At 43.5% G+C, this 12,460-nt stretch overlaps 1 protein-coding gene across 1 annotated transcript in view; it reads right to left on the bottom strand.

Moving 5' to 3' along the window:
- Positions 1 to 9,662, bottom strand: part of LOC137658262 (NBAS subunit of NRZ tethering complex-like) — an 85,453-nt gene extending 75,791 nt beyond the window's left edge. Inside the window, exon 1 of the mRNA XM_068392938.1 lies at positions 9,354 to 9,662. Within this exon, the coding sequence (XP_068249039.1) occupies positions 9,354 to 9,437 (84 nt within the window). The 5' untranslated portion in view covers positions 9,438 to 9,662. The remainder of the gene's footprint in view (positions 1 to 9,353) is intronic.
- Positions 9,663 to 12,460: the final 2,798 nt, after the last annotated feature.

The following is a 12,460-nucleotide window of genomic DNA, read 5'->3' as shown; positions in this document are numbered from 1 at the left end:
GTTAGGACAAAATGGGCGCAGATATACCTGGCTCATGAAGGTTCCACTTGGTAGCCCTTTAAGGCCAGGACAAATCTGCATACCACTGTACTTGAAAGACCACTCATTCGCAATACACACTTTAAAGGAAAAGGGTACTCTGCAATTCAACATGGCCTCATGATCATAGCGTGGGAAAACTGCTAGTAATGGCGACCCGAAGGAGAATGAGCAGCCTCTGGAATGAGCTAACCCAATGTGGCGATATGGCTGGTAACCATACACGATTGCCAGTTAGGCACTTTTTCTTTTCCGGTCGTAGCAAAACAACTTGGAAGTAAACCCGTATATACGTGGGATTGTGTAGTTTGTATCTGCATAGGAAAAAAAAGTGTTTTGATAAGCAAATACAAAGCTCAGTAGACTAGGTTTCAGAGTAATACGAGGTTTTGATGCCAACTACAGTTGTAATGGTGCACAAGTAAAGATTTATCCCAGTTTCTCTTGAATGGTATACATATTAATTTTGTAATTTGAAATAACCCAATATATATAAATAAATATGTTATTTTCATTAGTAAAATAAATTTTTGAATATACTTACCCGATAATCATGTAGCTGTCAACTCCGTTGCCCGACAGAATTCTACGGAAGGGATACGCCAGCGATCACTATACTAGAAGGGGGTGTACTCACCAGCGCCACCTGTGGCCAGGTACTGCAGTACTTCTTGTTGACACCACCTCAATTTTTCCTCGGTCCACTGGTTCTCTATGGGGAGGAAGGGTGGGTCAATTAAATCATGATTATCGGGTAAGTATATTCAAAAATTTATTTTACTAATGAAAATAACATTTTTCAATATTAATCTTACCCGATAATCATGTAGCTGATTCACACCCAGGGAGGTGGGTGAAAACCAGTGTACATGTATATCAGTAAGCTAAGTATCCCGTATTTCATATTATTAGTTATTCAAAATAACAATGAAATTATAAGTACCTGGTAAGGAAGTCGACTTGAACCATTACTCTGCCTTTAATAAGTTCGTCTTCCTTACTGAGCGCAGCGTTCCTCTTAGGAGGCTGAACAACCCTAAGGTGCTGAAGTATAAAGGGCTGCAACCCATACTAAAGGACCTCTACACAACCTCTAACCTAGGCGCTTCTCAAGAACGAATTGACCACCCGCCAAATCAAACAGGATGCGGAAGGCTTCTTAGCCTACCGTAACAACCCAAAAAACAACAATAAAAGCATTCAAGAGAAAGGTTAAAAAGGTTATGGGATTAAGGGAATGTAGTGGCTGAGCCCTCACCTACTACTGCACTCGCTGCTACGAATGGTCCCAGGGTGTAGCAGTTCTCGTAAAGAGACTGGACATCTTTGAGATAAAAAGATGCAAACACTGACTTGCTCCTCCAATAAGTTGCATCCATAATACTCTGCAGAGAACGGTTCTGTTTAAAGGCCATCGAAGTGGCTACAGCTCTCACTTCGTGGGTCCTTACCTTCAGCAAAGCAAGGTCTTCATCCTTCATGTGAGAATGAGCTTCTCTAATCAGAAGCCTTATATAATACGAAACTGCGTTTTTGGACATAGGCATCGAAGGTTTCTTGATGGCACACCATAAGGCCTCTGACTGTCCTCGTATAGGTTTTGACCTTTTAAGATAGTATTTCAGAGCTCTGACAGGGCAAAGAACTCTCTCTAGCTCGTTACCCACCATGTTGGAAAGGCTAGGAATTTCGAACGATCTAGGCCAAGGACGTGAAGGAAGTTCATTTTTAGCTAAAAATCCGAGCTGTAAAGAACATGTTGCTGATTCGGATGTGAATCCTATGTTCTTGCTGAAGGCGTGAACCTCACTAACTCTTTTGGCTGTCGCAAGGCAGACGAGGAAAAGAGTTTTGAGAGTAAGGTCTTTGAAGGAAGCTGACTGGAGAGGTTCGAACCTAGGAGACATAAGGAACCTTAAGACTACGTCTAGATTCCAGCCTGGAGTGGACAAACGACGTTCTTTAGAAGTCTCGAAAGATTTAAGGATGTCTTGTAGGTCCTTGTTGGAGGAAAGATCCAAACCTCTGTGGCGGAGAACTGAAGCCAACATACTTCTGTACCCTTTAATCGTAGGAGGCGAAAGAGATCTAACATTCCTAAGATGTAACAGGAAGTCAGCAACTTGGGTTACAGAGGTATTGGTAGAGGAAACTGCATTGGCTCTGCACCAGCTTCAGAAGACTTCCCACTTGGATTGGTAGACTCTACGAGTGGATATCCTCCTTGCTCTGGCAATCGCTCTGGCTGCCTCCTTCGAAAAGCCTCTAGCTCTAGCGAGTCTTTCGACAGTCTGAAGGCAGTCAGACGAAGAGCGTGGAGGTTTGTGTGTACCTTCCTTACGTGAGGTTGACGTAGAAGGTCCACTCTTAGAGGGAGAGTCCTGGGAACGTCGACCAGCCATTGTAGTACCTCTGTGAACCATTCTCTTGCAGGCCAAAGGGGAGCAACCAGCGTCAGCCGTGTCCCTTCGTGAGAGACGAACTTCTGAATGACTCTGTTGATGATCTTGAACGGCGGGAATGCATAAAGGTCGAGATGGGACCAATCCAGCAGAAAAGCATCCACGTGAACTGCTGCTGGGTCTGGAACTGGGGAACAGTACAAAGGGAGCCTCTTGGTCATGGAGGTGGCGAACAGATCTATCGTTGGCTGACCCCACAAGGTCCAAAGTCTGTCGCACACGCTCTTGTGAAGGGTCCATTCCGTGGGAATGACTTGATCTTTCCTGCTGAGGCGATCTGCTGAGACGTTCATATTGCCCTGAATGAACCTCGTTACCAGAGTGAGGTTTAGACTTCTTGACCAAATGAGGAGGTCCCTTGCTATCTCGTACAGCTTCCTCGAATGGGTCCCTCCCTGCTTGGAGATGTATGCCAAGGCTGTGGTGTTGTCGGAGTTCACCTCCACCACCTTGTTTAGCAGGAGGGACTTGAAGTTCATTAAGGCCAGATGAACTGCCAGCAGCTCCTTGCAGTTGATGTGAAGCGTTTCCTGTTCCTTGGTCCATGTTCCCGAGCATTCCTGTCCGTCCAAGGTCGCGCCCCAGCCCGAGTCTGATGCGTCCGAAAAGAGATGAAGATTGGGGGTCTGAATCGCTAACGATAGACCCTCCTTGAGAAGGATGTTGGTCTTCCACCACATGAGAGTAGTCTTCATCTCTTTGGTGACAGGAATAGAGACCGCTTCGAGCGTCAAATCCTTGTCCCAGTGAGCTGCTAGATGGAATTGGAGAGGGCGGAGGTGGAGTCTCCCTAACTCGATGAACAGGGCTAACGATGACAGGGTCCCTGTTAGACTCATCCACTGTCTCACCGAGCATCTGTTCCTCTTCAGCATGCTCAGAATGCACTCTAGGGCTTGGCTGATTCTTGGGGCCGATGGAAAAGCCCGAAAAGTCTGACTCCGAATCTCCATTCCCAGGTAAACGATGGATTGGGATGGAATAAGCTGGGACTTTTCTAAGTTGACCAAAAGACCCAGTTCCTTGATCAAGTCCAAAGTCCAGTTGAGACTCTCCAGACAGCGACGACTTGTGGGGGCTCTTAACAGCCAGTCGTCTAAATAAAGGGAGGCTCTGATGTCCGCTAAGTGGAGGAATTTTGCAATATTCCTCATCAGACGCGTAAACACCATAGGCGCTGTGCTTAGGCCAAAACACAGGGCTTGGAATTGGTACACAACCTTTCCAAAAACGAATCTCAGGAAAGGTTGGGAGTCTGGATGAATAGGAACGTGAAAGTAAGCGTCTTTCAGATCCAACGAGACCATCCAGTCCTCCTGCCTGACCGCTGCTAGGACCGACTTCGTCGTCTCCATAGTGAACGTCTGCTTGGTGACATAAGCATTGAGCGCACTGACGTCCAGCACCGGTCTCCAACCTCCTGTCTTCTTGGCCACCAGAAAGAGATGGTTGTAGAAGCCCGGGGATTGATGGTCCCGGACTATCACCACTGCCTTCTTCTGTAACAGGAGCGACACCTCCTGGTGTAACGCTAGCCTCTTGTCCTTTTCCTTGTAGTTGGGAGAGAGGTTGATGGGAGAAGTGGTCAGAGGGGGATTGCGGCAGAATGGTATCCTGTAACCCTCCCTTAGCCACTTGACAGACTGGGCGTCTGCACCTCTTCTTTCCCAAGCTTGCCAGAAGATCTTGAGTCTGGCTCCTACTGCTGTCTGGAGAGGAGGAGAGTCAGTGTTTGCCTTTCGAAGGCTTGGGACCTTTCTTAGACCTGCCCCTGAAAGCGTCTGGACGGGTACTTCCTCGGCTGGGGGCTCTGCCACGAAAGGGCGGAATAAATCTTGTAGCAGGAGTATCGGCCACTGGGGTGCGGTAAGTTCTAGGAACCGAAGGAGCAACCTTAGCCTTACGAGCTGAAGAGGCCACAAGGTCATGAGTGTCCTTCTGAATAGGGGCCGCAGACAATTCCTTGATAAGCTCCTCAGGAAACAGGAACTTAGAAAGCGGAGCAAAAAGTAACTGAGACCTTTGACAAGAGGTGATACCAGTGGAAAGGAAAGTGCACAGTTGTTCCCTTTTCTTGAGTACTCCCGAAACAAACATGGAGGCAAGTTCGCCGGACCCATCGCGAATTGCTTTATCCATACAGGACATTATAAGCATGGCCGAGTCCTTGTCAGCAGGGGCAGTCTTCTTGCTCAAGGCCCCCAGGCACCAGTCGAGAAAATTGAAAATCTCAAAGGCGCGAAAGACACCCTTTAAGAAGTGGTCTAAGTCGGAAAAGGTCCAGCAGACCTTAGAGCGCCTCATAGCCGATCTACGTGGAGAGTCAACCAAACTTGAGAAGTCAGCCTGGGCAGAGGCAGGGATTCCCAAGCCTGGTTCCTCTCCTGTGGCATACCATACGCCCGCCTTAGAAGTCAGCTTAGTAGGAGGAAACATAAGTGAAGTCTTCCCTAGTTGCTGTTTGGACTGTAACCAATCCCCTAACATTCTTAAAGCTCTCTTAGAGGATCTAGCAAAGACGAGCTTAGTGTAGGCCGACTTAACAGTTTGCATGCCTAGAGAAAACTCTGACGGAGGAGAGCGAGGGGTAGCAGAAACAAAATGATCCGGGTAAACCTCTCTGAAAAGAGCCAGGACCTTGCGAAAGTCAATGGAGGGTGGTAACGACTTGGGTTCCTCCACGTCCGAAGAGGGATCATCTAGGTGCGCAGCTTCCTCCTCCGAAACCTCATCACCTGAGTGTTGGGAAGCGAGAGGTAAAGTTACAGCGGTATGCTGAACAGCAGAATCCTGACAAGCGGGTGCATAAACACTTGCGGTCTCATCCTCAAGTCTCTGTTGAAGAGGATGAGGGCTGTTAATGACAAAGTCATGAGGCTGGGATGAAGGAGGTACTGCGGAGGTTTGAGGAGCAAGTGTGGTGAGAGGCGACTGAAGTAAAACCTGAGGTTCAGGCTGCAAAGACTGGTCAAGTAGAGGAGAAGGTGGTAGATGCATGCGTTGAGGTGGCTGACTCATTGCATGCGGTTCCTGTCTCAAGAGTTGCGCTTGCTTCAAGGGTTGAGGTGGTTGCGCAGTAAGAGATTCCTGTCTCACGAGTTGAGGTTCTTGAGGTGTGAGCTGCGAGAGTTGAGGTGGCGGCTGCGCAGAACGCGGTTCCTGTCTCACGAGTTGAGGTTCTTGAGGTGCTTGCCTCGAGAGTTGAGGTTGCAGCTGCGAGAGCTGAGGTGGCTGCCTCAAGGATGGTAGAGGTTGTCGTACCTCAAGAGGTTGCTGCCTCGAGGATGGTCTTACTGCAAGAAACTCTTGTCTCAAGGGAAGAGGAGGTTGTAAGGCATAGGACTCCTGTCCCCATTGTTGAGGAGGTTGCTGCACAACGCTGGTAACTGGCAACTCCCAACGCGGTAGCTCACGCATGGAGGTAGTTTGAGGAACCTCAACTTCGTACGTCTGGCAGACTGGACTGCGGAGAGGAGGAGGAGCGCTCGCAGGCGGAGGTGTAACCTTCTCTGCCTGAAACTCACTCATTAAGACCGCAAGCTGCGACTGCATGGACTGCAGCAAAGCCATCTTGGGATCAACAGACGATGAGGTCTGTTGAGGCAAAGCCTTAACAGAAGTTGAGGTCTGTTGAGGCATCGCCTTACCTCTCTTAGGAGGTGTGCAGTCACCTGATGACTGCGGCGAGTCAGAGCTAGCCCAATGACTACATCCGGGCTGTTGAACTCGTGAGGTTTGGACTTTACGCTTAAGAGGTCTTGAGACCTGAGTCCAGCGTTTTCTCCCCGAAAAAGCTACTGCAGACGAGGAAATTAAAGGCTCAATAGTCTGAGAGAGGAAGTGACGATCTCCGTAAGATACGCCCGCAACCACCGAGGATACTTCTGTGCGCCGATCAAGGCCTGCCGAACCCTTTTGCCCTTCGACATTGCTTCTCCCCTGGGCTTGGGAGCTTGCAAGAGGTCCCGGACTGGGAGGACGACTGGCACGCACAGAAGTACCCTCACGCACAACACTGACACTGACACTAGCACTCGGCACAGCACTGGCACTACCACTTCCCACTGCACTTTTCACTTTAAGTTCCTTGACGTCCGCCAAGAGGAACTTGTGGTCACTCACTACCGACTCCACTTTATCACCTAAAGCCTGAATGGCACGTGAAACATCAGACATATCAGGCTGAGCACAAAAAGTAGGTTCGGGGGTAGTCACAACAGGGGGAGGAAAAGGTTGAGGGTCATGGGGTGAGGAATAAAGCGAAGAGCGAGCCGAACTCCTCCTAACTCTCTCTCTCTCTAACTTAGTGGTATACTTTAGGAATCGAACAAAATCAAGTTCCGAAAGTCCGGCGCATTCCTCACATCGATCTTCCAACTGACAGGATTTTCCCCTACAGTCAGAACAAACGGTGTGAGGATCAACCGAGGCCTTCGGAATACGCCTAATACAAGTCCTACATCGTCTTTGGGGAGGAGCTTGAGAAAGGTCGGACATCTTGAATCAAAGAACAGTCAAGGGGGATTCCAAGTAAAGCAAAAGATCGTTAACCATTAATCAAATCAATATAAAAGCTATCTAAGCTAATAGACAAGTTTCCAGTATAGCGAAAGCTGAAATCTTAGAGCAATACTTCACCAAAAACCGTGAACAAGACTCCAAAATTATAAGCGTATCCATGTATGTCTTGCCGGAAGCACGACAGAGGAAAAATTGAGGTGGTGTCAACAAGAAGTACTGCAGTACCAGGCCACAGGTGGCGCTGGTGAGTACACCCCCTTCTAGTATAGTGATCGCTGGCGTATCCCTTCCGTAGAATTCTGTCGGGCAACGGAGTTGACAGCTACATGATTATCGGGTAAGATTAATATTGAAAAATGCATACGTATATATATAAAATTTGTAGACTTCAAGGTTTATTAGTGACATTAGTTAAGCAGTATTATTATAGAAAAACACATTACAATATTTACTCATAAAATTATTGGGTATACAATATATAGAAAAACTTTGGTTTTCTTCAAAAATTACCTTTATGTCCCTTGCAAATATAAGCAGTACTTTATAAGATAGCCTATATCCTAATAAATCCTACAGTAATGGGGTCCACCCAATGGGACCCAGGAGTTTTGAGTGGGGAAAATTTACTGGCGAATCGATAAACAATGGTAAAACTAACCGTTTTTTCTCTATAAATTTTTCTCTGGGACGCATAATAAATCTACGAAAAACGGCACAAAATATGGGGATCCTCTTCCCCTGAAATGTTTATTTTACTCCTTTGTTTACATTTTGCAAGTCGGATGTTTCTGCTTCCGTTTGTGCATTTGTACATGGTTTCTTGCGCTATTACGAGTTTATACTTCTGTGCACAAGCCCACCTCCTTGTTGCTCCCCAACAAATTTATACTTCCTGCGCACATACGTCATTCTCCTACCATGCCTACCATATGACAAAGTTTACCATATTTGGTCATTTATGTACGCTAGAGTGTGATATAGGCAGTTCTATGACACGCCCCATTTTCTCCGACAACGCTTCAGTTCCTTTGTAGCCATGTTACATGTTGGATGAGCCTTAGGGAGCTTAAAGTAACAAAGTGTAATGGCTGCTCTTTTGACTATTTCAATGCTATAGCCAAGTTTCACGGTACTTGTGGTGTGGTGAATAATTTTTTGAAAGCTCATCGTGTTAACCCTCAATGGTTAAAGTGTTCCAAGTGCAATTCTGACTTAGCTTTTAGAGAAGACCAGCATATTTCCTACTGCAACATTCTGTAAAGATTGCCAAGACAAAAAAAAAAAGGAGACGTAATTATCAATCATAAGGTGATGATTTATTTGTGATTTACTTTCAGCTTGTGACCTGGGAAGGGGGGTCTGGATCTGGTAAGGGGTTGTGACCTGGGAACTAATAGGTTAGGTTAGGTGGGTTTGTTAGGTTCTGTACCCTTTCTTACAAATCTCAAAAGTGTTAAATAATCACATTTTGTGACCTGCAAGGCTTGCCCTGGATAGGGGATGTGACCTGGGAACTACTAGGTTAGGTTAGATGGGCTTGTTCAGTTCTGTACCTTTTAACTTATCTCAAAAGTGTTGAATAATTACGTTTCGTCCTGGTCTTGCACACCCAAAATCCCAGGTTCCCACGTGTCCTTCAGATAGGGGGGCAGTTCCATACTGCTAGAACGGCTTATTTGAAATTGAAATGAAAGGTAAAAATTGTTGAAAGCACATTTACTATAGTAAGAGTTATTATTTTTCACTTCGAAATGTTGTCCCATGTTTTTCTGTAATTAACAGTTAAGCTAAGCTACCGTAGGATACACCTAACCTAGTCGAGGCGCCTTTGTATATCAGCGGCCAGTTCCTCTCGTGTGGATATCATCTAACCTAAAGTTTACCCCTAACCTAACCTACAAGCCTTATACTTACCTACTGACCTAATGGGGGGCTAACTCCCCCTGCAATGACCCCTTACACTACCGTATTCCAAGGTATCATACATACACCCATAGTCGACTTTATGATGGGCTACCATAACGCTCAAGGCATGATAATGAAAAAAACTATGGGACCGATTACGAAACCTGCGGAAATCTAGCTTGAACGAAGTACTCGGAGCCTTTGTATATCAGCGGCCAGTTCCTCACACGTTCATTAAAAATGGACATCAATTGACCTAAACTTTTCCCCCAACACTAACCTACAAGCCGTGTCCTTACCTACTTACCTAACGGGGGGACTAACGACCCCCTGCGACCCCCACCACACTGCCGTATTCTAAGGTAGACATAATAATACATGCAGGTGACCGCTATCATACATACACCACACGAAATGTTAACTTACTATAACTTCTTGTTCCAGTGGCCATTCTGCATGTACTAATAATTCGTAAAGGATATTATCCTCACGTTCTTCTAATCCTATCATCTTTCATTCGCGCAGTGGTGACATTTAAAAATACATGCACTTCACAGATTTACGTTTAAAAGGATTAATACAGCAAACAACTTTTGCACGTCCAGCATAAGGGAGAGTCTTTTCCCTGAATAGCAGGACTAGAAAAACACTCTTTAAATATAAAACTACTATACGACTTATGTCAATGACCGAATGGTCGTAAGTAGCAAAGCACCGATTTACAGATTACACGTATATTTTTCACGTAGAAATGTAAACAAATCTTCTTCTTCTTTTAAATATACTTATTGCCTGACAGTTATAAAAGAAATTGAAATTTCCTTTTTTTTTGTGAAGAACATATTGAAAATAAGAAAAGTATACTACAACAAATGTGGATGAAAAGAGAAAAACTAGTGAAAATAAGGAACACAAAACTAAAAGATACAGAGGCGCAGATGCAAAGCCGCGAAGCCTCAACGTGAATCTGATCTGATCTGAATGTAACATAATTGTCATGATTTTAAAATTTTCTTGTAAATAGAACTAAAGAATAGACTCAAGTCTAAGATATATTTATAAGATTTATTTAAAAACGTACATGAGGTTATGTTTATCTATTACTCTTTCGACAACGTAACAGGCTATGGTTAAGGCTGGTTGGGGATGAGTTGGGCTTCCTTGGTACTTCGATAATGGGGATTTGACAATAAACAATTAAAGAAGAGTTAATTTATGACAATACATTTGCTTCAGTGATATTTTTAGAGCAAGAACTAATACGTTAAAACTAAATATTGTAAACAGACACAATGGAGGGAATGTAAACTGTAATTTTTGTGAAAATGAGGAGGAAGATTTGATACATTTTTTGTTATTTTGCCAGGAATATAGAAAAGAAAGGAATGAAGCAATTGAGCTACAACAACCATACGACGAAGACCCAAAGAAAATAGTAGGATTATTTTTATTTAGTGAAACAAATATAGAAAAGAAAAAAGAAGTATTAAACATAATGTGGAAGAAAAGACAAAACAGTACAAGAAGATAAGCGTTTGAGGCGCCGTTGTAAAGGCTATGCCTCACCCCAGAACCTGAACCTGAACCTGAACAAATTATGCAGTGTGATATGCGAATACCTAAGAATGTAAAGGACAAACTTGCCTAGTATGTCGGAAAACTATTACATTTAATTAAATGGACGTTGTCAAGTACATCATATATAAGTTATAAAAAGACTTCTATCAGCCTGTTCAACATAAACAATATTTACTGCTAGTTTGAGCTTTTAAAGTTCTACCGATTCAACTATTCGATTAGGAAGATCATTCCACAACTTGGTCACAACTGGAATAAAACTTCTAGAATATAGAGTTCTGAGAATTAGAATTAACTGCATGCCTAGTATTACGAACAGGAGGAGACTGTCCGAAAGAAAAATCTGAATGTAAAGGATGATCAGAATTATGAAAAGTCTTATACAACATGCATAACGAACTAATTGAACGACGGGGCCAGAGATTAATATCTAGATCAGGAATAAGAAATTTAACCGACCGTAAGTTCCTGTCCAACAAACTAAGATGAGAATCAGCAGCTGTAGACTAAACAGGGGAACAATACTCGAAGCAATGTAGAATGAAAGAATTAAAACACTTCTATAGAGTAGATTGATAACAAAAATCTTAAAAGACTTTCTCGAATAAGATTGTTATATAAGGGTAAAATAAATGAAAATTCCACATGCTAATGTTAGCAGGAAAATTAATTATAAGGTTGAAGGTCCCTCTTGGAAGTAACTTACTAAAATCAATACGATGTAAAAGTTCACCAAGACTTGATAAAAACCATACTGTTAAAAATTTGTATTAAGAAACGACAAAAGTCTGGCAACATTTATTCTAGGAGTTTTACCATTTAAAAAAGAAAAACGGTTACATTGACGAAAAAAAAAAAGGTGATATTACGATCACCATCTCGCGAAAGATGATAACAAAGTGAGGTAAAATTACGATCGCCTGTATCTTACTGAAATGCAGTTAAGATCAGTATATTTTCACGGAGAATTTACGATAAAAATTACGTTTTTTTTTTCTAACTGTAACGCATCTTAAAAACGGTTGAGAAACCGGTTATCAGCTGAGTATCTGCATCCGAAGTTCTGTATACCCAGTCCAAGGCCAATATATAGTTAATAATAATAATAAAAATAATAATAATAATAATAATAATAATAATAATAATGATGATGATGATGATGATAATTGTAGTAGTAGTAGTAGTAGTAGTAGTAGTAGTAGTAGTAGTAGTAGTAGTAATAACAACAACAACAACAACAACAATAATAATAATAATAATAATAATAATAACATTGGAAACGTTCCAGCCTGGTGATCTGCTTGACTGAGTTCAAGCATTTCTTTCAGCGTCTGCAATCTCACCATTCCTGTAAGCTAAGGAAGGATGGTTAGGGGGACCCTATAGATCTACGGAGTCATCAGGAGCCATTGTCTGGCCCTCCATGGTCCTAGCTTTGGTGGAGAGGGGCCCTGGGTATTATCACTCTCCCTTCAGTCTGTCATTCATGAGAGACATTTAAAACCTGCGTGGACTTGGATTATAACTTGTATGATTGCAGTCTTTGTTTCTTGGTTTGCCTCAAACATATTTCTTGTTCCTATCAGAGCTTTTAAACATTCATATTGGATGTACACACATTTTTAGCATAAGTGCATTACTATAGTCATTTTTTTTAATAAGGCGCATTTGCACTGACTCTCAGGAGTGACCTTTTAACTCGGAAAAGTTTCCTACTAGATAATTGGTTAGAATGCATTTGCACTGACTCGAAGGGGTGCCCTTTTAGCTCGGAAAAGTTTCCTAATAGCTGATTGGTTAGAATGCATTTGCACTGACTCGAAGGGGTGCCCTTTTAGCTCAGAAAAGTTTCCTACTAGATAATTGGTTAGAATGCATTTGCACGGACTCGCAGAGGTGCCCTTTTAGCTCGGAAAAGGTTCCTTCTAGATAATTGGATAGAATGCATTTGCACT

The sequence above is a fragment of the Palaemon carinicauda genome, chromosome 1 (assembly GCF_036898095.1).
Source record: "Palaemon carinicauda isolate YSFRI2023 chromosome 1, ASM3689809v2, whole genome shotgun sequence".
NCBI lineage: Eukaryota > Metazoa > Arthropoda > Malacostraca > Decapoda > Palaemonidae > Palaemon > Palaemon carinicauda.
The sequence above is the reverse complement of the archived record's forward strand: the minus strand, read 5'-3'. Positions and strand labels throughout refer to the sequence as shown.